This window comes from Acinonyx jubatus, chromosome B4, assembly GCF_027475565.1.
Source record: "Acinonyx jubatus isolate Ajub_Pintada_27869175 chromosome B4, VMU_Ajub_asm_v1.0, whole genome shotgun sequence".
NCBI lineage: Eukaryota > Metazoa > Chordata > Mammalia > Carnivora > Felidae > Acinonyx > Acinonyx jubatus.
The window spans coordinates 42,538,713-42,565,464 of NC_069387.1; the positions used below are offsets into that span (position 1 = coordinate 42,538,713).

The 26,752-nt window shown below is 39.7% G+C and overlaps 1 protein-coding gene across 1 annotated transcript in view; it reads right to left on the reverse strand.

Annotated features, from left to right (window-relative positions):
* A2M (alpha-2-macroglobulin) overlaps positions 1-25,787 on the reverse strand; it is a 45,529-nt gene extending 19,742 nt beyond the window's left edge. Inside the window, exons 1-19 of the mRNA XM_015061324.3 lie at positions 25,616-25,787; positions 23,175-23,358; positions 22,160-22,319; positions 21,939-21,991; positions 19,991-20,011; positions 19,547-19,715; positions 19,018-19,102; positions 17,315-17,435; positions 16,446-16,560; positions 15,901-16,010; positions 13,916-14,077; positions 8,949-9,176; positions 8,636-8,699; positions 7,506-7,648; positions 6,777-6,926; positions 4,441-4,608; positions 3,715-3,823; positions 1,293-1,413; positions 149-377 (exon numbers count right to left, since the gene is read on the reverse strand). Coding sequence (XP_014916810.2) covers positions 149-377; positions 1,293-1,413; positions 3,715-3,823; positions 4,441-4,608; positions 6,777-6,926; positions 7,506-7,648; positions 8,636-8,699; positions 8,949-9,176; positions 13,916-14,077; positions 15,901-16,010; positions 16,446-16,560; positions 17,315-17,435; positions 19,018-19,102; positions 19,547-19,715; positions 19,991-20,011; positions 21,939-21,991; positions 22,160-22,319; positions 23,175-23,358; positions 25,616-25,701 — 2,478 coding nt within the window. The 5' untranslated portion in view covers positions 25,702-25,787. The remainder of the gene's footprint in view (positions 1-148; positions 378-1,292; positions 1,414-3,714; positions 3,824-4,440; positions 4,609-6,776; positions 6,927-7,505; positions 7,649-8,635; positions 8,700-8,948; positions 9,177-13,915; positions 14,078-15,900; positions 16,011-16,445; positions 16,561-17,314; positions 17,436-19,017; positions 19,103-19,546; positions 19,716-19,990; positions 20,012-21,938; positions 21,992-22,159; positions 22,320-23,174; positions 23,359-25,615) is intronic.
* Between the last annotated feature and the right edge of the window lie 965 nt (positions 25,788-26,752).

A 26,752-nucleotide genomic window follows, 5' to 3' on the forward strand; every position in this document is an offset into this window, starting at 1 on the left:
ACCAGCAACCATGGCGTCTATAACATATGAATATCTCTGAGAGGATTCCTCTTCTGGTGAGCTCATCTGGCACAGTATTTCAAAGAGTGCAGTTTTCAATTTATTGGACTGTCACCTTGTGTTCAATTGAGGAAAGAGAGGTCCTTACCCGGATGCAATTGGAAAGGTAGTTTAGGACAGTGGCCTTGAGCGTGAAGGTCTCTCCGCGGATCACAGAGTAGGGCATTGTGAGCTCCACAAAGAAGGGCTGGAAGGCGCGGAGGGAGGCGGGAAGCGAGAGACCAAGCCCAGTGTCATTGGACAGACAGAGGGCCCCTGCCTTCCATTCCGTGATGGTGTCAGGGACTGTTACTCCCACTTCAGCCACACCTGATGCGCTGGGGAGGATAGAAATGTGAAGAACAGAAAGTAAACAGTGAAATAAATTCTTTCTAGGAAGAGAACTCCTATAAATAATTCTATTGTCGTGACCTGAATGCACTCAGTAGAAATATCAATAAAGGAGAGGATAATCAAGGCTTGAAATGGGAAAATATTAGAAGTCCTTTCCTTCCAATTCTGTTTGCAATTCTAGTCTATATCAGAATCTTCTCTAGACATACAACTATAGCATTGTCTATTATAGACAATCTTGTTACAAATTGAATCTGTAATTTGAGATTGCTCTTAAATTTTACTCTTGAAAATACTGTTCCAATGAAGGCAGGTTTACAGTTTTTTTAAAAAAAAAAATTTTTTTTTTTTTAACATTTATTTATTTTTGAGACAGAGAGAGACAGAGCATGAATGCGGGAGGGTCAGAGAGAGAGGGAGACACAGAATCTGAAGCAGGCTCCAGGCTCCAAGCTGTCAGCACAGAGCCCGACGCGGGGCTTGAACTCACGGACGTGAGATCATGACCTGGGCCGAAGTCGGACGCTCAACCGACTGAGCCACCCAGGCGCCCCATTACAGTTTTTAATTCCACTACGACTGCGTCTCGTTGGTCTGACTGATTCTGTGCTTAACCCAAGACTGTTGGCCAGTGAAAGATCTCTTCTAGGTGTTAGTCTACGCAGTACCTGGTCCTTATTCCCATTTTCTGGAAGTGTTAGAATTAAATATGTGCAAAATTTCTCAGCTCTGATATAATTAGAAGAGTGAGACTTCATAGCAGAAGTACTTATGTTCAGCCTCTCCTGAAAATAACAACGTGTCTGAAAGAAATACTTGGATATTGAAAAATTAGCCAAACCCGGAAAATCGTGAGGAGTCTATATTCTTACCTTTTATATATAAAGAAAGTTACTTACTCTACGGCCACCAAGTCCCAGATCCACGTCTCAGGGAAATACTTTCTCACAGTCTCGGTGAACGCCCCTGAAACGTGTGCCATTTCTGTAAGTTCCTGGCCCCTTTGCAATTCAGATATGGCTATGGTGGGTGAGGGAGGAGGCAGAAATAACAAACACAAAGATTAAGCTTATGAGAGCTTGCAATACATGTCACAAAAGAAATAAACAGGCTGATGGAACAGACAGGAACCAGGAGAGGATGCTCTGATGTTAAGGGAATACTTCTTTGAGGAAGTGATATGTAAGCCGAATTCTAGAGCTTAAGTTTGGACTAGAATAAAAGTCCAAAGTGAGGGGGGGGTAAGAGAATCACAAATACAGGACATGGAGATCTAGAGGCAGAAAGAGCCTCGGATTGCCTTTGTAGCAGAAAAGAGTCCTCTGTGCTTATGGGACATTGTCTCGAGAGGAGAGTGATGTGACGTGATTGGAAGAAGCGCAGGAGTCAGTTTCCGTTTGGTATGTTCCTCCGTGGGGTCAAAGAACCATTGTCCCCAAACATTATGACAGTGGTTCTGAGAAAGTTTATAGGAGTGAAGGATCAAGGATGAAAACGTTTTTAGGGCGTGAGGGTGGCTCAGTCAGTGAAGCGTCCGACTTCGGCTCAGGTCGTGATCTCGTGGTCCGTGAGTTCGAGCCCCGCGTCGGGCTCTGGGCGGACAGCTCAGAGCCTGGAGCCTGCTTTGGATTCTGTGTCTCCCTCTTTCTCTGCCCCTTCCCCGCTCGTGGTCTGTCTGTCTGTCTCTCTCAAAAATAAAAATAAACATTAAAAACGAGTTCTTTCCTTCCACATGTGTCAGAAGGTCAGTGGGGTTCTCTTGCCTGTTTACTTTCTGTTAATGGTGTGCCGGTAAATATTTAACAACCAGTTCTCTGAAAAAAAATTTGTGCCTATACATAAGTTTGTTATAAATGCCACTTTTTTAAAAAAAATTATTTTATTATTTTTTAAGTGTTTACTTTTGAGAGAGAGAGAGAGAGAGAGAGAGGAGGGGGAGGGGCAGAGAGAGAGGTAGACAGAATCTGAAGCAGGCTCCAGGCTCTGAGCTGTCAGCACAGAGACGACATGGGGCTCGAACCCATGAACCATGAAATCATGACCTGAGCTGAAGTCGGTTGCTTAACTGACTGAGCCACCCAGGCGCCCCTACTATAAATCTACTTTAAAGGATTATAGACTTTAGCTTATAAATAATAAAAAATATATAATAATATTTATTTAAATTCCATATAACTAATGAATTTTCATTGAATATTTTCCTTGATTTTTTGACAAACTCTTTATATTCCACCATGATTTGACAATATCAAACTATAAATAAATGGTTACTTAGTGTCTGATTCACCAGTAAAGTAGCCCATATCACTGACAAATAAATGTGATTTCAACATGAATATTGACCGATATTTTGGGGAAGTTAGAGCTTCCTTACCTAACTGGTGAGAATGTAGTCCCAACTTGTGAACATTTCTGTTTCTATTTATGCTGATCCTGTGACTAGAAATTATATCTTTCCTTTCAACCTCACACATCTCCATTTACTAGAGGTGGATGATTCTTCTTCTTCTTTTTAAAGTTTATCTTATTTATTTTGAGAGAGAAAGAGCAAGTAGGGGAGAGGCAGAGAGGAAGGGAGAGAATCCCAAGTAGGCTCCATGCTGTCAGCACAGAGCCCGATGCAGAGCTTGATCCCATGAACTGTGAGATCCTGACCTGAGCCCAAATCAAGAGTGGGATGCTGACGGCGCCTGAGTGGCTCAGTCGGTTGAGCGTCCGACTTTGGCTCAGGTCATGATCTTGCGGTTCATGGGTTCGAGCCCCATCGGGCTCTGTGCTGACGGTATAGAGCCTGGAGCCTGCTTCGGATTCTGTGTCTCCCCCTCTCTCTCTGCCCCTCCCCCGCTCATGCGCGCTCTCTCTCTCTCTCTCTCTCTCTCCTTCAAAAATAAATAAATTAAAAAAAAAAACATTAAAAAAAAAAAAGAGTGACGCTCAATTGACTGAGCCACCCAGGCACCCCTAGAAGTGGATTCTTCATGAATGAGCTTCCTGATTGCTCAATCAGAATTAATCCTTTCTTTTATTCTGTATATCTGTACCTCTGTCTCTCTCTCTCTTTAAATGGGAGTATAGTTGACATACAGTTCCTGTACCTCTCTTATGAAACTTCTTACAGTCTGCCTTGTATCCTCTCCAGCATTGCATATGTGGGGGCTCGACACAATCAGAATGTTTGGGTTTGTATTGCTATGTGATCTTGAGCAAGAACCTTAATATATCTGAATCACAAGTTCTTTTTTGTTCATTTTATCACATTTTATATTTTTAAAACATCTTTTGTTTGATTCAGTATATTAGCTTTTATTTTTATTTTTTTACCTGGAGAAGCGAATAGTCTTCGAGATGACTGCATTGCATAGGGTTCAGGTGGTGAGCATACTTTGGGTTTATGAATCCTTGTGTTGGTGAATACCTTTAAGCCCATATCCTATGAAGGAAATTATCACCGAATTAGTACATAAATATGAAATATATAGGCACATACTTCATTGAATTTCACAAACATTCCAATTAGCTTAATACTAAACTTTTTTTTTTTTTTTAATTTAAGTGGAGCCCAACTTCAAGCAGGGCCTGAACTCATGACCCTTAGATCAAGACCTGAGCTGAGACCAAGAGTCAGATGCTTAACCGACTGAGCCACCCAAGTGCCCCAATATTGAACTTTTAATGCTCACATCTGTAGAAAGGACATTGGTATACTCACGGAAGTAATTTTATTCTGTTGGTAAAACTCTTTTAACAGAAATATTTTATATATGTGACGTTTATAAATAACACAAGGCAATGAATTTTGGGAAAAATTAAAAAAAAAAACTTGATTACTAGTCCAAAAAGTTCTAGCTCTGGCCCTTTGCTATGATCAGATCTGCCACTATTCATAATCTTGGAGAAGTCACTTGACCTCTCTGTGTCCCGTTACCCTCAACTGTGATATGAAGGTATTAAAACAAATATGTATTTTTTGCATATATAATATTGCATGAATCTTTAGAATTCAAAATCTTCAAAACATCTTTAGAATCTAAAATACAAGGAATTTACCTGTAGGAAGCTATACATATCTTTTTCATTTGTGTTTGATACAGGCGAATACATGATTCCATTGATAAAGACATTACGGCTATTGACACAGTCTTCATCATCTTCCTCCCGTTGATTCAAACTTGCAGGGAAACCAGTGAGGTCCTTCACTGGTAGCAGGTTATAAACCTGTATGAATGCAAAGGACAAAAGGACAAACTTATTTGTGGCTTATTCTTCTTACATGCGAAGAGAAAAGAAAAGCATAATTACCGCCAGTCTTCTTTGAGTGCCACTGTTGCTTCAATAATTTACAGAGATGAAGCTGTTTTAAGAATTTTAGGGAAAAATACCCCCAAACATCCCCATCGAAGTATGCAAAGATCACAATAGCTCGTTACACAGTTCAGAGGCAAACACTAGACTCCATACTAGAATGGAATAAAACTTTATTGGGATAAATCTATGCCTGCTATATTTGGGACATGGTATAAAACATCACCTGATAGAAGGAAATGATAGTTTTGTCTCTCCTTGTGGTTAGCAACTGACTCAGTGTATAACAACGTTAACGAACACATGTTCTGAACGGGCACACGAATAAGTAAATATCCTCTATATAGGATAGGATAATATTTTCTTAGGCATATTCTCCGTCTCCCCCCTCGGTTTTTTCTTGAAAGCATATTATATGTTCTCGTCTATCTCATCTATGGAAGCAGAAGTTCCATGAGAGCATGGCTTCTTGTTGTTCAAGGAGTTCACTAATAGATCCCCGCATTCCAACAAACAGTAGGTACACCTACAACACAGCAGGTACTAAATAAATACCTATTGAATGAATGGCTTATGTTACTGGGAACAAAGTGTTTCATTAGTAAAATACTATCAAGGCTCGAGAGGACGGGACTAATGTTCTAACCCAGGTCTACTCCTAAATACCTGAAAGCTTCTACTTTTTTATTAAAAATTAATAGGATATTCTGCCTTATCTATCCACCAGTGTTGCTATAATTTAAAAAGATCCTGAGATGGGGCGCCTAGGTGGCTCATTCAGTTAAGCGACTGACTGTTGATTTTGGCTCAGGTCATGGTCTCATGGTTTGTGGGATTGAGCCCCACGTCTGGCTCGGCGCTAACAGCATGGAGACTACTTGGGATTCTCTCTCCCTGTCTCTCTGCCCCTTCCCCCCTTAAAGTAAATTTAAAAAAATAAAAAGACCCCAAGAAGGATGAAATTGTTCTGTAAACATAAAACATTGTATTTTTCCATATATGCCCTTGCTCCCTCTACTGAAATGTACGCAATACTTCCTTTAGAAGAATTCTAATATTTTCAATTAAATTCCATTTGGAAGGACTAAAAAACTAAAAATTGTTTCTTATAACTTTTTTTTTTTAGGGAGTAAAAAATATAAATTTCTCTTTGTAAAATTTTGATAGTAAAAAAGAAACTTCCGGAAGAGGTTATTTCAATTGGCTTCATATTGAAAATTTGAAGACACAAGCAAATGACTATTACAAAGTGTTGACTTGTTTCTCATTGTTCTACTCCAGCATACACTTGTGCTATTTCTTCCATTGACATTTTAAAGGATTTAATTTATTAATGTCACTTATCATATAGTAACTCATTTCTCCAAAAACATTTTTTTTAAAGTTTATATATTCTGAGAGAGAGAAAGCACACACGGGGAAGGAGCAGAGAGAGAGAGAGAGAGGAGAAACCAAGAATCCCAAGCAGGCTCCACACTGGCGTTGGGGGGCTCGAACTCATGAGCGGTGAGACCGTGGCCTGAGCTGAAGTCAGATGCTTAACCAACTGAGCCACCCAGGTGCCTCCATTTCTCCAAATCTTTATTCATCAGAGACAATGTATATCTTCCTTCAGAAATTGTGTTCATCTTGGAACCTACAGTGTTTGATATAATTCTTAACAAAAACAGAAATTTGTTATTTCATATCAGTTGTCGTGCACCTAAATGTACCACTTTTGTTAGGCTTTTTCAAACATTACAACTAGTTTGAAAATACCTATTACCAGTTTAGAGAGCTCTAGGATTTCAGGGGCTTTGAATGGTGCATGATTTTATTGACATACATATATATAAACAAACACACATGTACATATGCGTGTTTATGTTTGTATACGTATATAAACTTATGTAAACAAATACACATGTGTTGAAATGTATTATAATTCTCACCCAAAAAAGTGCCCATGAAAGAGATCAAAGCTACTAACTCCTAGGTAAATAGAATTTTGATAGGTTCTATCTTACTCAGATAGGCCTTTCTCCTCGCCCTGAGCCCCTCTCACTGCCCTTCCTGACCCCCCAGGGCTGCCGGGAACTCACCGAGGCCACGGACAGCTCAGCCTCGGGCCTCATGAGCAGCACACTTTGGTCCACGGCACGGAGGGCGCAGAGGGACTGAGGAGAAGCTGAGACTCGCAGGTGGACGTGTGAGGCCGGGAGACTTTGTGCTGGACGGAAGCTCAAGTCCACCTATGAAATTGGGGAGAATGGTCAGAAAAACAAATGTCCTGATTTAATTGATCATTCACAAGCATTTCCTGAGTGTTCCACACATTCAGGACGTACTCACTTTATTTGACTTGGTGGTGGTCGGCACCATGGGAGTCTTGAGGCTTTTTGTCCCCTACGCTTCACTCTGACTCCCAAGAATCAGTTGAACCATTGTAATGATATCTAATTCTTATAAATGATTAAATTTGAGATTCCATTTTTTACCTTTGTTACACGGTAAGGTGTTTGTTAAGTGTGGGTGAATGCACACGGTTCTAGATGCTCTCATATTTTTCTTTTGGCTCCCTAGTAATCTTAAAAACTCGTGTTTCCAACGTTTTGTCATAGATGGGAGCAAGATACTCTGAACTGTATCATATAGTAAGCGACAGTGCATGAGAATTTTAAACTAGGAGGCAAGTGGCATGGATTCCTCGTGTGTCTCTGCCATTCCCTTGCTGAAAATCTCTGGAGGATTCATTTTAACCCCTTTGGCCCCAGTGGTTCACATGCAGAAAATAATTGATAATAATAGCAACTGAAAAAAAAAAAACCCACCTTGTTGGACAGACAGTTTTCAATCTTATATTTTGCAGAATCCCCAACCACTTCCCCATCAGGTAAAATGGCGTAGATGAGCAATCGGGCGATGGGAGCAATGTCTGTGTCCACAAGGACTGACACTGAAAAGTGGCCTTTCACTGGAGTGCAGAAAGAATGAGGAATTGTGAGTATGGGTTAGACGTCTCCCCAGGGCTGAAATGAAAGTTTTCTGTCCCACGAAGCCAGTTTTAGGAGCCTGTGGTTAACGGCTGTTTCTATTGGTTGGTATAATAGGTAGTAACCAGCAGACCTAGTAGGCTTAGTAGTAAACATAGAATGTTTACCTCTAAGAATTCTGTACCTCTGAGAACTCTAGCTTTAGGAAAAACCTTATCAAAGTGCTCTCTTCTCTTATCATACAATGGTTCCAGGCTAATTTTCAGCTTTAGCTCGTCTACACAAAGTTCTGATTTTATCTGAGGGCATGGAGACATCCACTTGGCTACTATTTGATCTAGACTTCACACTAGAGAAGGGAGATAGAACCAGAAGTTATGAAGAAGCAACAAAAGAGTGGTTCACTGATAAGTTTTGTTGTAAGTGGTCCCTGAGACTTCCTTAGAAGAGCTGAAAACTTCGGAGGTTTATATCGGTCTGTATTTATTCATGGTGAGAGTCCCATTCCATGGTGGAAGTACCCAATTTAAGCTTTCATAAATCAGAACTATCTTCAAAAGGGAATATGATAGAAAGATATAAATGACTCAGCAAAAGACGGAGCATATGGAAAACATTCCAAAATTTTACCTTTCTCTCCATTTCCTAAAACAATTTTAAAATGCCATTTGAGAAGAAGCTCCATGAATGTCTATGGTTTGGAAACGTGGAATATGCATAGATTCTAAAACAACAACATCAACACGTTAAATGATCTGGACAGAATACAGTGCTGAAGGAAAAGAAAAGAAATATTCGGTAAAGGGTGAAAAAACAGCACCCCATTATTTCTTTCCCCTCGCAGCTTCTCATTTATTGGAGTTAGACAGAAATCCTCTCTCTTTTTTGAAACTATTTCTGGTATTTCTGCAGTGGAAGGCTGACTGTGTCGGAGTGGGGCAGAAATGTGGAATTATGGAAATACTCACTATCTCCCTGCTTCACAGGCAGCACATAGGTCCCAGTTCGGACAATGCCTCCCTTTGCCATTATCTGCAGAAAAGGCAAGGAAAAGGAACTTGGTTTGCCTGACAAAAATCTTACACCCCATGTCTTGCCCTTCATGCGTCATTCTTGCTTTCTTGAGCCTGAGCTGGCAATAATTAGCCCAAAGAGAAGCCAAACTTTCAAAAGGAACATGGATAATAAGTCAAAGTAGTGACATCTAAGGGGTTTCCTGGTTCTTTGCCCCTCAGAGGGCTCTTGTCTATGGGGAGTCAACCAACTGGCCTTCCTGCTCACCAGATAATAGAACACGAGCTCCTTCAGCGTCTCCAGGGCGTGTCCATTCAGGATATAATGTGCTTGGACTGTCTGAGTTTGGCCACAGGGCAGTTCATGAGGCATGGGCTCTAGGTGGACAAAACTCTTGCTTAGGGAGAATACAAGGTTCGCAGTGTGATAAGCTTCTTCGTTTTCTGCTGACAGCCATTGATAACCATAACAGGGACTCTGATCCTTGTATTTGACCTAGTGAATTAAAAAAAAAAAACCAGTATTAATTTCATAGATCATATGTCAGAGGGAATCAAAGTTCTCACAAAACTGCCTTGGTTCATCGTCCTACCTTAACTAGCACCTAGAAATCTTTTACGCCACAGTAAAAAGTGAGAGAGTGTTTATCTCTATTGCAGGCCTTTGCACCGCAGAGGCTCCCTGGGTTGGTATTTAAATTTCTGGAGGGCATACACAGAGGCATCTTTTGCTGTGTTTCGTTTGCACGACACTTTTTTGGGGGCCACTTTACCTACGCAGACAGAGACGCTGGAATTCTAAAAGCCCATTGAGGAGACTAAATAGTCTCCAGAAACTGAAGAACTACACTTCAGAGACTTATTTACGATGGATTTCCACCAGGTATTATGAATATGTCATGTTTCAACCTTAAGGGTCTGAGAACACTTCCTGTCAATAGCGTTGGGTTCCAGAGTTGAGTTGGTCAGTTAGCTGAAGTCTATCTATCACTCCTGGGCTGTCCGTGGCTGATTATTTTATTTTGCTTTCTGAATGTTTACTTATTTATTTGGAGAGCGAGAGAGCTTGTGTGGCAAGAGCAGGGGAGGGGCAGAGGGAGAGGGAAGGAGAGAATCCCAAGCGGGCTCTGAGCTGCCAGCACAGAGCCTGAAGTGGGGCTCGAACCCACCAACCTTTGAGACCATGGTTTGAGCCGAAATCAAGAGTCAGACACTTACCCAACTGAACCACCCAGGCTGATTGTTTTTAATGCTTTTTGTGCCTCTGGACTCTCAAGGTTATAAGCCCTTTTGGGGTTGTCATTTAATTCTTCTCCATGCAGAAGACTTTCCATATTCTTTTCAGGCTTCCCCTATCCTCATCCTCACCTCCCAAGTGGCATGAATGAATCCTTGTGTCAGCAAAACACTTTATTTATATTTCAATACATGCTCCAGTGATAACATACAAATAATTACCAGAGGGGTTATTTAAAAATAATATTTTTATTTTCAGGATGAGCACATTGCCTGGCGCGTGGAAAACGTTCAAGACACTTCTTGATTGAATAAATGGGCGAACACTCAATTTTTAGCTAATTAGGAGATATGGGCTTTAATGCCATCCATGTAAAGTGGGATCAATCAGATATCCCATTTATTTGTCATCATTATTATGTAATGTTTACTTGAGTATCCATATATCTCTATGTGTATATTTACATTTCCATTGATGAATAGAGAACTCTACGCTAATATAAAGCGAATTATATGGGCATAACAAAAATCTGGAGAAAATTAGAATAGCAGCGGGAAAATAAAGCAAGAACAATAATTTATAGGGTGTATACACTTGAAATGAATGCTACTAGTCATGTTAATGGGGCGCCTGGGGGACTCAGTCAGTTAAGTGACCAGCTCTTGGTTTCGACTCAGGTCATGATCTCATGGTTTGTGGGTTTGAGCCCTGCATTGGGCTCTCCGCTCACGGGGGAGACCTGCTTGGGATTCTCTATCTCTCCCTCTCTCTGCCTCTTCCCTCCTTGCTCTCACTCTCTCTTTCTCTCTCCCCCTCCCTCTAAAAATAAAACCACCCAAAAAGCTTAAATGCTAGTGATGTTAAAATGGGCTTTTACAGTAATAATATTCATATTAAGTTAAAGGGGGCTTACTAAGTGCTTTAATATGTATTATCTTTTTCATAAGTATATTTTTTCTATTTTTATTTCAAAATAACACATTAACTTTTAAAAAAGAAGTTAAACATCACATTTAATCCCCAAACCCTGATAACTAAAGGACATTACTTACAAAATATTTTAATGTTTATTTATTTTTGAGAGTGAGAGAGACAGACTATGAGTGGGGGAGGGACAAAGAAAGAGGGGGACACAAAATCCGAAGCAGGCTCCAGGCTCTGAGCTGTCAGCACAGAGCCCGATGTGGGGCTTGAACTCATAAATGGTGAGATCATGACCTGAGCTGAAGTCAGACGCTTACCCGATGGAGCCACCCAGGTGCTCCCTAAAGGACATTACTTTTAAATTGAGATATTCCTAAAAGTAGCTTGAGGATTCTGTGTCTAATACTATAAACATGAATATATTACATACAGAATAATGTCTTCCTTTGCCTATTTAGGGGCCTAGTATTTGAAAAGCCATTTGGGTTGATTGCACTTTCTTTCATAAAAGAAAAAAAAAACCTTTATTAAATTTTGTTTCTCATGTTTTTTTTTTTTCTTAAAGTCTCTAGGCTTACTTTTTATTTTTTTTTTTAACGTTTATTTATTTTTGAGACAGAGAGAGACGGAGCATGTACGGGGGAGGGTCAGAGAGAGGGAGACACAGAATCTGAAACAGGCTCCAGGCTCCGAGCTGTCAGCACAGAGCCTGATGTGGGGCTCGAACTTACAGACCGCGAGATCATGACCTGAGTCGAAGTCAGCCGCCCAACCGACTAAGCCACCCAGGCGCCCCTAGGCTTACTTTTTAAGTTTCATAGTTGTTTCATTAACTTCACTGCTCAATGCACCAAGATCTACATTCTTCCTTGAATGCCAATCACCTTTCTGATTCTGACCTCTAGATCTACCTTACCTTCCTTAACATGTTAATGCAAAACTCACTTCTTTACCCCGGAGAACAGTAATGTAGCTCTGTGGATTCTGCAAAGTTCCCATGTGCTATGTGTACCCCAGCCGGCTTTCCGTCAAAAGTTACAGCAGTGTTTTCGTTACCTCCCATTTCTCCATACTACTGGACTCTGGGTTCCTTGCGAATGGAAGTAAATCCTAATCTGTGCAATGGCATTTTCTGTTATTTTCACTATTTCTTCGTCTATAGAGCTTGGCTGAATACAGCCTTTTCTTTTTCTGTAATTTATACGTAACAAACATTTTCTCAAAACCCTCAGCCTCATGTTCTCTACTCTCATTTTTCTGGTAGTCTCTGTCTTCATTTCAGGACGACTCAACTTAGGTTACCAGGTTTTTCCTCTTGTTTCTCCCCTCCCCCCCTTTTTTTGTTTCAAGTTTTTATTTAAATTCTTATTAGTTTCAAAACGTATTATCTTATTTGATGGGGCACCTGCACCCCGATATATTTAAATGCTATATATTTATAGCAGCATTATCAACACTAGCCAAATTATGGAAAGAGCCCAAATGTCCATCCACTGATGAATGGATAAAGAAGATGTGGTATATAAATACAATGGAATATCAGTCAGCCATCGAAAAGAATGAAATCTTGCCATTTGCAACAACGTGGATGGAGTGAGAGTGTATTATGCCAAGTGAAATAATCAGATAGAGAAAGAAAAATACCATATGATTTCACTCATATGTGGAATTTAGGAAACAAAACAAATATATGGGAAGGAAAAGAAAAGAGAGAGGGAAACAAACCGTAAGAGACTCTTAATGATAGAGAACAAACTGAGGGGTGATGGAGAGAGGTGGATGGGGGATGGGCTAAATGGGTGACGGACATTAAGGAGGGCACTAGTTGTGATGAGCCTAGGGTGTTATACGGCAGTGATGAATCACTGAATTCTACTCCTGAAACCTATACTGCACTGTATGTTAACTAACTAGAATTTAAATACAAAGTTGAAAAGAAAAAATAATTAAAAAAATGTATTATCTTATTTAATTCTCACAACAACCCCAGGAATTAGGTACTAATATTGTACCCGCTTTACAGATAAGAAAATAAAATATAGAAGTTGTTCGTTATTTTCTCTTAATATAGAGTTAAGCCAGGATTTTAATATAATTTATCTGATTCTGGAACCTACTCTTTCTTTTTTCTTTTCTTTTCTTTTCTTTTCTTTTCTTTTCTTTTCTTCCCTTCCCTTCCCTTCCCTTCCTTTCCCTTTCCTTTTTTTCCTTTCTTCTTTCTTTAAACATTTTCTTCTTAATGGTGGAAAAAACACATACCAAAAATGACCATCTTAGTTATTTGTAAGTGAACAGATTGCTGGTATTAAGTAGTGTGCAATAGATCTCCAGAGTTTTTTCATCTTTGTACAACTAAAGCCAATAAACAACAATTCCTCATTTCTCCTCTGCAGCCCCTGGCAACCACTATTCTTTCTGTTTCTATGACTTGACTATTTCAGGTACCTAATGTAAGTGGAATCATACAGTTTGTGTGTGTGTGTGTGTGTGTGTGTGTGTGTGTGTGTGTTTGCTAACGGGCCATTTCACGTAGCATAATGTCTTCAGGGTTCATTCACATTGTAGCATGTGACAGATTTCCTTTCTTTTTAAACCTGATACCATTCCACTATATGTATAGACTACCTTTTGTTTTTCCGTTCATCTGTTGGTGGATATTTGGTTGCTTCCCCTTCCTGGTTAATGTGAGTAGTGTTTATTATCAACATGAGTGTGCAAATATCTGAGACTCTGCTTTCAATTATTTTGAATATACATCCAGAATGAGATTACTGGATCATATGGTAGTTCTATTTTTAAATTTTGGAGGAACCGCCGTGCTGTTTTCCACAGTGGCCACACCATTTTGCATTCTCAACAGCGCACAAACGGAACCCACGCTTTTAACCACAACACTATACTGCCTCCTTTTTAATGATGTTTTCAAAGTTGACCTGAAAAATTGACTTATAATTTCTTTTTTTTTTTTTTCATTTCCATAGGACTTAACACCACTTGGAAATGCCATCACTTCTAGGTTGCAACCTTATTTCCAAGGCTATTTCATGTCATTGGTGACTTCTCTTCCAACTTACCCTGACAGTGAGAGAGGTGCCCATCACGCTGGTGGGGTCAATAGAGAACTGTACCAGGCCATGTTCATCAGTGGTCGCATTGGATTTATAGTTAGCTTCATTTGCTGTGATGAAGATGAGTTCATTTGGCATGGGGACACCTTTCCCATCCACTAGTTGCACCTGAAGATTAAAATCTGTGGATCAGTTATATGGTTAATACCCAGCAGTCACCAAACATTCATTCTATCACAAATATTTATTGAGTACATCCTATATGTTGGATATGGTTCCGGGCATTGAGGCTATCGCAGTGAACAAAGCAAAGCTCCGCCATCTAGATAGAGCTCACCGTCTAGTAAAAGAGATAGATGTTAAATAAATGCATAAATGATATATACGTGTTTAGTAGTCATCAGTCCTGAGACAAACAGTAAAGCAGTGTAAAGGGATGGAAAATCATGGAAATGAAGACAGGGATGACCTGAAAAATGTATTCTCTGGATATTTTAGAAGTGCTGTGGGTTACACAGAACCCTTGGAGAGTCACAGAACACAGGAGTCAGATCGTAATGACAATTTTTAACCCCTTAGCCAAACTTAATTGAGCCCCAGGCACTTATTTGGTGGCTGACCGTTAGCTTTTCATGGATTAGTGTTCTGAAGTATAATAAATGCACAAGTTAGAAGTTGCTAATACATTATCCCGTGTGCTTTTCTAGTTGCTTTTTATATATCTGCTTCTCAGTCTAGATTTTCCAACTTTTGGAAGGTAGGCAGATAGCAGGAGGCACTCCCCATGTGCAAAATGCAAAATTGAGGCGAATCATATAGTATTCAGTAAGGGCTTAAAGTGAAATTACTGCTAATAGCTAATATGGAACTCAGTAGATGAGTAGTCCAGTTAAGATTTCAAAGAGGATGATTTTTTTTCCGTAGAAGCCACTTTTGGTTGTTCAAAAGACTTGGATCAACGTATGTAATTAATTAATAAGATCTGAGTTCGCCAATGAAACATTGGCTGCGCGGGCAAAGTCAAGGTTAGATTCTCTCCAACTGATGAGAGAGTCTTATGACTAATGGGGTAGTTATTTGGCAGGAAGGAAATACAAAAATAGTACAATATACTTCTGAGAAATTAAAAATAAATAGACTGTGCATTTTAGGAAGTGACTAAAGTTTCTGAAATTGTTTGCTGTCAGAACATAATCGAGGCATTCTAAAACACACTTCACCACTTCTTAATGGGGTCTAGTCCCTCTGTCTTTTACAGTCTCCACACCTGAAACCTCAATAACATGTCCATTAAGAATATGATACACGGTAATTACTCATTGGTGGGCATACAACTGTCATCTCAGACTTTTGGAGTCAGAAAGACCCATTTGCACATGTCTGTTTCCAATAGAAAAATAACAATACAAGGTTTTTCGTAGACACGTGAGAAAATTTATATTTTTAGAATCTGGAAATCTTACACAGCAGTATTTTACCCTTATGCGCACTGGTTTTTAATAAATTCTTGCGAGTGTAAAAGAAAGTAATGTTAACTGTAATATCCATGGGGAAACACTAGGTACAGTAGAATGTTTTAGACTTCAAAATAAAAATTAAAGCCACCTACCCACTCACTACCATATAAAGTTAGGATCATGTGAGTGATCAGAGGATCATGTAAGTGGCCATGGGGAATTTTGAGATTCTTGTGAGGAAATCTAAAAACTTGACACTATCTACCGGTAGTGAAAAGATGAAAAGATTGAGTGACATCGCACAAGGCTGTTCAAAAAGTGGGGGGAAACAGCCCTTCTGATTTTGATGGTGCTTTAGAATGATTTTATAGATTTCATATACAAATTCATAGAGGGAAAGATTTATTTTTATGTGGTTTTATACCTTTGGCTATATTAATCAATAGATAATATTAAGCAGGTCTGGTTTTAGCAGGATATGTGTTTATTAAAAGACGCTACATAATTTGATTTGTGAATTAGAAAATACTCCACCTGCCCAAAGAAGGGGATCCCTTGTCTAAAGTATGGGTCCACTTTCACAAATGAGAGTTTGGTTATGGTTCTTGTTATTTCACTGGATCCTTTTCCAGTTAATTCTACCTCTGGAAAAAAAAAAAAAGAAAGAAAATAAATTGGTTTTTGGAAGGATGATCCCCCCTGAACAACTTCTTCTTCTTCTTCTTCTTCTTCTTCTTCTTCTTCTTCTTCTTCTTCTTTTAATGTTTTTAACTTATTTTTGAGAGAAAGAGAGACAGAGCACAAACAGGGGAGGGGCAGAGACAGAGGGAGACACAGAATCAGAAGCAGGCTCCAGGCTCTTTGAGCTGTCAGCACAGAGCCCAACTTGGGACTCGAACTTGTGAACTGCGAGATCATGACCTGAGCCCCAGTCAGACGCTCAGCCGATGGAGCCACCCAGGTGGCCCAATCCCCCCCTGAACTTCTTATATTACTACTTCCCTTCCAATTCATAATTTGGCAAAGGAAATAAATCAGTGTTCATTGCTTTTCCCCCCGTACCCACATGGTACACAAACCTGTTCCTTCTTCTTGGATCTTGGCCTCCACTTCAAGCTTCATTTCATACCCTTGTCTCTTCATCTGGAAGATCTTGGTTTTTATTTGTTGAGAAAAGCAGCCCTGGCTGTTTAGCTAGGAGGGGATAAAGCAAAATACAGAAACGTAATACTGGACAGGTCAGTGGTCGGTTAATCTGGTGGGATTTTTTGGGGGGACAATGTAACCCAGGGGTTTTCTAATGACAAGAACACAATAAATATTCTCTAGGGATTAGTTATGATTACATTTCCTGATAGCATCTGGTTTATTACAGACATATATTTCTTAGTATCTGATATTCCCTAGAGTTAATGGGATAGACATGCCTTAAAAATATGTGGGTAATCTTACTGTAGGGAGGACCTAACTTTTCACCAAAGCCGGGCCCCCCTTCCATAGTACACAATTGTTGCAAGGAAGTGGCTGCCCATCTGAAGACTGTGTTTCCTACCTCCCTGGCACGTAGGTGGGGCCATGTGACAAGTTCTGGCTCATGGAAAGAAGGCAAAACCTATACCCTTCCCAGCCCAAATGCTTAACAGGTATAATGATTCTCCTTCTTCCTTCATACAAGTAGATGTCCAAGGCAGCTTTGAATGCCAGGTTTGGAGACTGCTCTCCACTTCCACTATTCTGGGTGCTTGGTGAACCAAGCACACCCCCAGTAGCCAATTATAAGAAAGAAGTAATTCTTATTGTGCTAAATCACTGACATGTAAATTACTGTGGCTAACACAGCATTCTCTTGTAGAGTGTTCTCTTCCTGGGTTAGCACCATGTTGTAACTCACTGCTTATCAACAATGTCTCTATTGTTAGTTCCTTAAGAGGGACAGTCTTCCACCTACCTGTTGACTGAATTTCTCACAGATGGCCTGTGACTCTCCACTATAGCAGTTAGAAGGGTTACTGTACTTTCTGCACATGCTCATAGTCAGATGTCCTTGGACAGGCTTCCCGTATGTGTATCTGTCATAGGAACATTGCCAAATGAATCAAAGCAGACATTGAACATCCCCATTTTCTACCTATTTATATTCCCCCTTTAGCTGAAGTATATTTCCTCTCTGTACTTCCCTCTAATCTCTGCAGGGCCTTCACAATGCTGAGAGCAAGTAAGTTAAGTAATGACCCTTCTTTTTAACAAATCTCTAGTGCGACATGCTGAGATTTACTAGTCTTCTTTGATCATGTCTTTTTTACCCCTTAATTTTTTATTTTTAATCCCATCTTTTAAAAGATACATGTCTTATTACCAAAGCTACCCTTGTTCTTAAGAGAGAGGGGAAAAAAACAATACCAACAAAACAAAGAAGAGAGAAAATGCCCTCAATTCTACCTAGGAAAACAAACTATTAATATGATGGTGTCTCCTTCCATTATCCTCTTGTGATGTGTTGCCTTCTCTATGTATATGGAGTTTAACTTGTTTACTTTTTATGAAACTGGGTTTGTGCCATATAGATATGTCATTGATGGTTGATGTGTTTTCAAGGGCATTTGTTTCCTTCCCTATCTAAAATATCTTCTGAATCTTTACTTGCAAAAGTATTGGCTCACCAGTTACATAGGATCAGGAATTTGGTGGCGATTACTCTGAGACAGTGCTGGGGCAGGGACCCTGCGGAATTGTGGGTGCATTACGTGTGCGGTCGTTGGCAGGGCTGGTTTCTTCACTCTGTTTGCTCTTTCTGCTAGTGCTATCGATGGACGACTGGGGATGGGAGCATTAGATTTTAGAAACATGAATTTTCAAGGCTGGAAAGGACCAAACTGAGATATCATGTCCAGTCTCATCAGGAAAAATGGCAGTGCTGAGAGGAATGTGACATGACTTGGGTAGACTGATGACTCAGCTGAGATCTTGGTAATATGCCTATCTCTACAAATTCTGAATCAAAGCTATTTTTCCACTATGTATGCAAGGTCACGTAAATGATCTGTTGATGACAGAATTTCCTCTACCTGGGAAATGGGAAAGTCACTATCCTTCAACACTATCCCATTTGTGTGTGCGTGTGTGTACGTGTGTGTGTGTGTGCGTATAGCTTTGTCACTTTCAGAATCAGTCCTCATAGATAGGTTCTCTAGGAACAGTTGCTTGCCCCGTGATAGTTATGACGATGCTGGTAAGGACATGAAAGAACATAAGAAGGAAAGATAGAGAAACAACAGGCGAGGAAAGTTCTAGAGATGGGATGATTCCATGTACTTAAAGTATTTGTCCTCCCACTGTTCTTAAAGAAATGAGTGAAAATATCCCAAATGGTGAGTCTCCTTTTTTTTTTTTTAAGTTTACTTATTTTGAGAGAGAGAGAGAGAGTACACATGAGCGAGGGAGGGGCTGAGAGAGAGAGAAACAGAGAGAGAATCCTCCCTGATGTCAGCACGGAGCTGGACATGGGGCTCTAACTCAGGAAATGCGAGATCATGACCTGAGCTGAAATCAAGAGTCAGACGCTTAACTGACTAGCCACCCAGCTTCCCCATGGTGAATCTCCTTTGAATAATTCTCTCAAACGATTAAAAAAAATAATAACAATAAACTCACAGGCCACATACTGACACATTCACCTCTTCTTCCAAGATAGTGATTATCTTTGGCATTGTTACTTGGACTTCAAACTTGGGGAGCACTGTTCATCGGAGATAAAGGAAGTTAGTGATTGTTTTTCAACTTTTGGGGAGTTAGTATTTTCAGTTTCTCTGTAACAATTCCCTAACAGTGTTTTAGGGTCCTGAAAAGTTAGCTGTACTCTTCCCTCCAACCACCTTACCATCAAATGGATATTCTGATTGAAGGACTGTGACAGATCACTGTAATCCTAATGAATTATGGAAGCCTTCTCTTAAAGGTATTTTACTTTTTTTTTGAGATTAAAAATTATTACAAAAATAACCAAGCTATACAAAGTCCTATTCACAGATTATTGATAGTCTCATTGGGGTTAGATATAACTGATTCTACTCGAAGCCCAACCTCACATGTAGGAAATGAAAGGACTCTAAATAACCTCAAATTCCAGGCCCTGGAAGTTTGGATATGAAGAAAATGCTCCGTGACTTTCCATTATCCATACCAAATTCCTCCACGGCGAAGGGGTGCTCCGTTCTTCCACCTGATTCCTTCTGTACCACCACCTTGTAAGAGCCCTGGATGGGCTCTGATGAGAGGGGAAAGGCCAGTTGCGTGAGACCACTCACTAACTTGAGTTTCTGCCATTGTGCGATACGATTTCCTTTCGGGTCCTATGGATACAGTAATTGTAACTTACAAAAGAGCCTAGAGCCCTAGAGACAATAAAAGAAATCTATGGAAACCCCTATGTTATTCACAAAGACAACCAATGGGGTGGTGGTGAAGGGAGGGGAGGAAGATGACAGAACCATCTGGTGTTGTATGAACTCAGACATTTCTCCCTTAATGACAAGCTTCCGGTAGAATGTAACAGCCTCTCAAATATGAACATTTTCTCTAAATGTATTACTTTAATTCTGATTATGGAATGTTTCCTGTTGCTTACCTGAATGAATACAAGTGGAATCTGAAAGACAAAAGAGAAATAAAGGAATGTAGAATTATTTTCAAATATTCTTAATTGTGATTTATAAGCAAGACATTTTTATGCAGAATACCTCTATCTATAGTAAAACAGGAAAAAAATTCAGGTTAAGTTTTATAAAACTTTTAACTAATCTATTTTAAGCAATTAATAAATAATATTAAGAGCTTATTAAGCTATCAGCAAAATATACGTATGTGCACAGCCTTTCATTAGCAATAGTATTTACTGACATTACTTCAATGCTTATAGCATCAAGTGAGGAATACTCACTCCTTTGTTATGAAATTTTACGGATTAAGAAACAAACACCAACAAAATTATAAGTAACCATACTCAGATCCAAATATTGAGATGGCCAAAGAATTCTTAGTTCGAAGAATAAAGAAGAAGAATAGCTCCTCTGCTATCAATATTTAGTCATTTAAAAAAATGCGTATTTATTTTTGAGAGAGCACAAGTGGGGTGGGGCAGAGAAAAGGGGACAAAGGATCCAAAGCGGGTTGTGTGCTGACGACAATGAGCCCGATGCAGGGCTCCAACCCACCAACCGTGAGATCATGACCTGAGCTGAAGTCAGACCTTAACCAACTGAGCCACCCAGCTGCCCCAAGATACATATTTTATATATTCTTAATATTTATATATTTATAATTTTGTATTGATACTGATTTGATATTTAATATTTATGAATTTAAGATATATATCAATGATATATCAGTCATGTATCTGAAATATAAAGAATATATATGATAAACATATTATATACACACACACACTCACACACCTGATTTATATACCAGGTAGGGAAATGCCAAGAAGAAAAAACGGCGGACAGTAAGGCTGCTACAATGATGGATAAGGTGTTTATTTTAGACGGAGATGTGAAAGTAGAAACTAGGAGACCAGCTTCAAGGTTACTGAAATAGTCTTTTTTAGAAGTGGTATTGGCCATGGGGCACCTGGGTGGCTCAGTTGGTTGAGCTTCCAGCTTTGGCTCAGGTCATGATCTCATGGTTCATGAGTTTGAGCCCTGCCTTGGGCTCTCTGCTTGCTGTCACCACAGAGCTTGCTTTGGATCCTCTGTCCCTTCTACTCTCTGCCTCTCCCCTGCTCGTTCTCTCTCTCTCTCAAAATAAATAAACTTAAAAAAACAAAAGACGTGATATTGGCCAGGATGAGATTGTAGTAATTCAAGTGGTAAGAAATAGAAATAGTCTGGATATACTTCAAGCTAACATGACTTTCAGATGTAGTGGATGCGAGTGTCAAAGAGAGGAAGCAGGGATTACGTGAGAATCTTTTGTTTAAGGCGTTAGAAGAAAAGAATTGCCTTTGAGACAAGAAGATGTGATGGGGTGGTGGGTTTGGAAGAGAAAAATGAAGACTTTTTTGTTTGATGTCTGCATTAAAGCTGAGTTATTTCTTATCAATATCAAGTAGGGTTAGTTTCACTTGATCTTAGCCAAAAGGCTGAGAAGCGATCAAGTAGTGTTAGTTTCAAGGAACAAAGACTGATTACACTCTTCCTTTATAGAGGCGGTTTTTGGTAGGTATGTTTAGAAAAATTCTAACTCTTTGATAGTTTATTTGAATTTAAGCTGTTTGATGGTGTAGGTGGGTCTATTATGTAATATCTCTTTCTAATTTGCCTAATTGAGAACTTTATAAGGAATAAGTTTAACTGTGTGACAGGTGACTAAGTACCAGTACCAAAATGGAAAGAATTAGGTACTCTCTTGAGCTGGGGTTCTGGTTTAAATGAGGACCTCTCACTGTTGTACTGCCAGAAATCACCACCAGTGATACCAGATTCTTCCTCTCCCTGGTCCTCCTCCAACACCAAAAACAGGCTTCCAGATTGTTTGTCCAGATAAGAATGATTCCATATAGACATTTGGAGACTCACCAACTCACTCAGGGGGTGAAAATTTCCATCCAATGAGACAACACGAAACTTCACTGAAACAGAAATATTTTCCATGAGTCCCAGAGACCTTAAGTCAGGCCTATGGGCTGGTGAGACAAACTTTTAAAGAACCAGGACTACAAGGCTTTTGACTGGGGAATACGCAGGGGAGGAAGATCTTTTCTTTTGGGAGTTGTTCTAACTGTAGGGCCTCTTCGTACCTGTTTGCCCTGGTTTGTAGATGGCTTTGTCTGTCTGGACGAAGACCAGACTCTCTTCATTTTTAACCACGACTGTGGTCCGCTTCTTGAATTCTTGGGTTGGTCCTTTCACTTGGACAGTGAGGAACATGACCTCCTCATTGGATGGAGATCTTGGGACCTGAAACATAAGACAGACCCCAAGAACCCATTCAGTCTCCCAAGTTTCCCCCGCCACCCCATGTTCCTCCCCTCTCTGGACATCTGGCCCCTTTGCTTCACTGCGCCCCCCTGATTGTCAGTAGGGGAAGTTGCCATGGACAGGAATTACTTCTGTCATTTTACAAATGGGGAGACAGAACAGAAGATGGAGGAAAATATATCAGTAAAAGAGGTCATAAGTGAGACTCACATCTCCTTATAGATCAAACAATACAGTCCTGATCCAATTATATACTGAACTTTACCAAGTTGATGTTATGTGCTTAAAGGGCATGGTAGGAATATATTTTAAGGCTATGGGAAAGAAAACTACCATAGTTTATTGGCCGTAGGCTATAAGCATGTTACATGTGGGCAACTCTGAAGAGATTGGATATGTGTTTATGGAAATTTCCACAATTTTCACTCTTCAGTATGGGGTGATGCGTTCCTGTCAGGCCACCACTGGGGGCGTGCGTCATGCATTGGTCTAGTGTGCCTTATTAATATTTTTTTCTATTTTCCATTTTACAGAAGTCACATTTTAAGAAGAAGTCACATTTTCCCTTTGTCCAGTGCATACTGCTTTTTCCCCTCCTGGCTAACAGAAATTTTCTTTGGTCATTAAGTTGATTTTTAATATGCCTATAACTATTTGGCTCCCATGGCTGGAAATTCACACACAGTGCTTCTTAATTCCTATGCATAGTTACTACATTTAGATTTCTTTCTGAAGTCTTTTCCAGGCTCTCAAAGTTTTATCTTGACTGAATTCTAGATGCCTATGACCCTAACCAGTAGAATCAAGTGTATTAAGTCAAATGGGCATACTCACAGTGAAGGAGACGCAGTGGAATAAATCCTTCTCCGCCACCAGGTCAGTGAAGAGGCTCTGGTTTCCCCTGAGGGACTCCAAGGAAGCACTTACAGTCACTGTCTCATCCAGGTAGCTCAGAAGGATGCAACCCTTCTCAGGGGTCTCGGTGTGGAGCAGGGAGGGGACCAGGGCCATGTACTGCCTGGGAATGGGGGAGTCCAGTTAGAGGAGAGTGTAGGACGGGAATCACCCTGGTGTTATCGCCAGCACTATTTTCCATCACAATTATTGTTACTATCATTCGTTCTCTACCACAAGAAGACATATTGGTGAACATGAAATTGATCTCTGCTGTGGAACGGCACGTGTGAGTCTTATTCCCTGTTCCATCACCAATGCCACTGCAGTGAACATTTGACTTGTGTGAGCAAATTTGCTGAGACACCTCACTTTCAGGAACACTGTATGCAAGCATCCGAATTCACATCAGAAATAGGCTGATTACACTTATCGTGTCGTAAATCTATTTTACACTGGGACTGTTGTAAAAAGCAAGCAAGGTCTCAGGGGAGACATTACAAAAACCAATCAACGTGCAGTACTTTCCCTGGATATATATATATCCAACAACCCTGTGAAAATCGTATGGAAAATACTTGCTTCCGCTTTGTAGACATGGAATCTGACGCTCAAAGAAAGAGAGTCATTAGTTTAAAGTCTCAGTTGTGGTGAGCAACTAATGTTATCTTCTTGTTACCTAACTCTGGCTATTTGCATTTTCAATATTTGCCCTTCAGTTCTTGGTTCCGCCCACAAATGGCCTTCTAGTGATTGAATTTTGGGCCCAGGTAACTCATGAGCAGAACAGACTTTGACAATACCCTCATACATAGTTTTATTGGCTGTGTAGTTTTCAAACATTTCTGCTCACAGAATTCCTAAAATAATTTTTAGACACTACACATTCCTTACATATTTTCAAGTAAACATGTATATTTTTGTCACAAGTTTAAATAATAGCAAAAGATACTATTTCCAATGACATTTTTAAAGTTAAAACTTCCATCAGTCTTTTATAAGTTTTTGATGGGTTCTTAAATATTATAGCGACAACATACCCAATATGACCTATTTAAAAAATATGTCAAAATGTCCTTTCTGTGATGATCAGAAATTTAACATCTTTCTTTTTTTTTTCCTCCTTAAACTTGAATTACCATGCCACTGAGTACACAGAAGTTTGTCCTAAGACTTTAATGCTTCAAAATATGTTCATGGATAACTCTGGCTTCTTTATTAACTATATATGTATATATATATACATATGCTCATACATATAATACTATGGATGGGTGCTTAATTTAACTTTAGCTGTTTATGCGACCATAAAGTTGTAAATGCTAAGCATTTTCTTCCGGATTGAATTATTTTTAGAAGCCTTACGAGAATACAACTGATCAAAACAATATGAATGTATTACAAGTCACGATTCACACATACTATAGCAAATCAAAATATTTTCGAAGCACATATTTAATGAGAACAATGAGCTGTTTTTGTGTTTCCATGAATGGCTATGCCTTAATAGCGAGAATTGAAAGAGGCCTAACATTAATTGTGTTGCTATTTTTAGTCTGTATAGACATGAGTGCCACGAAAAACTGTTTACCTGAAAGTAAATAAAACACAGATAAAACAAGTATATCGTTGTTACCGGCTTTTGCAACTCCTTCTGCATTATATACCAACATTCACCAAGTATCTATTATCAAGAATCGCTTCTAATCACCTGTCAGCTGGTATTTCGTTTGGATCCCCCTCAACTTTGTTGACACAAAGCATTCATCATCACATAATCTGCCAAAGAATTTTCTCCCTCATCGTTAGAATGCTTTGCTTTCTCCACACCAATATCAATAGTTCAAATCGTTTTTATGATTTGGCATCCTACAGATTTTTATACCCCAGGACAGTGCTCCATGGTAGCACACGATTGAAGGAGAGGTTTGCCTTTTTCTTTCCTTCTTTCTTTCTTTTTCTTTCTTTCTTTCTTTCTTTCTTTCTTTCTTTCTTTCTTTCGTCTTTCTTTTATAAAGTGGAAGATGGACAATGAAGGAAGGCGAAGTAATAAAGGATAAATAGCACGGTCGAGAGCAAGCAATCTGAATGTGAGGATCTGGAAATCGATTCCTTTGAAAGGATCACTTCCCAAAGCCCCTTAGAAAGTCTTTGCATATGCCTAGCAAATTTAGAAATTCAGAGATTTGGAGAGTTGGAGAGGATTAGTTAAGAATAAGTAAAGAATGAATAAACCAGATTTATGAAATCTCATCATGGGAAGAGACTTTAGGGGTAAGAAGGTGACAGTTTCATGGGAAAGACAAATGAATCATACAAAGGAGAATCAGAGAGGATTCTCTTTTAGGGAAAGGATTCTTTATGTTCTATGTGAAACTCACAGTTTTCCAGAGACTGAGGCATCTGCAGGCAGGAAGATCAGAAGGAGGAGAATAAGATTTGGATGAAGGAGTTTGTTCTTCCCCATGCTGCAGGGAGAAGGGCCCCAGGAGACCAGATTGTACTGCACCCCGCTCCCCTGCAACTGGTCTGGTCCCAGACATTCCTCAGAGCAACTAGGCTTTATGCTGCTCTCTGTGCAAACAGGAAGTTCCACCCACACATGGTGTCTAAACAAAGTAGAGGTCTCTGAACTTCTGTGAAAGGGTCATTGCTCTCAGGGGCCTAATTACAGTCAAGGTTAATTCCTTGTGGGCTAAAGAGAATTCCTGGAGGGATAAAATCCACATTCCCCTTCATGCTCGCTTTCTCTGCCTTTTACTGTAAAGCAGCTAATCGGGTTTGCAACCCCTTCTCTCTCTTACTTCTTCGTTCCACTTCCCCACAGCTCCTTTTGTGGCTTTCCTCATGTCTCTTGCCTGAATAGTTGGCAAGGGAAGCTACAATTTAAGCAACACTGGACAGGCTCAAAATAGCTATTTCACTGCAGGTCAGCATGCCTGCAAGTCCTCCATCAGATATGCCTGCTCACATGGTGAAGCAGTTTCAGCATTCAGTAGTTCTCTCTGGAAATGATATTGGATTGAGCTAATAGGTGTTTGACCTTAGGGATATTACTGGATGGCGGATGCGGAGCCAGATCCTGGGGGAATGAAAATAGAAAATATTTTCCTGTATTGAGACAGTGAGAAGCTGAAAAGAGAAATGGCAGGACCTCAAGAAGAAAGCTTTGACCTACAGTGCAAAAATCACAAAAATCACAATAGTCTTTATCATTTACTGTACACACACGTTTTGTTACTGCCTTCTAAATATACTACTCTTCAACAGTTTTTAATCATATAAACTATTTCATCCATCCATCCATCCATCCATCCATCATGTATTCAACTATCTATTCAAACTATACATCTATCCATCCATCCATCCATCATGTATTCAACTATCTATCTATTCAAACTATACATCCATCCATCCATCCATCCGTCCGTCCATCCATCCATCATGTATTCAACTATCTATCTATTCAGACTATACATCCATCCATCCATCCATCCATCCATCCATCCAACTATCTG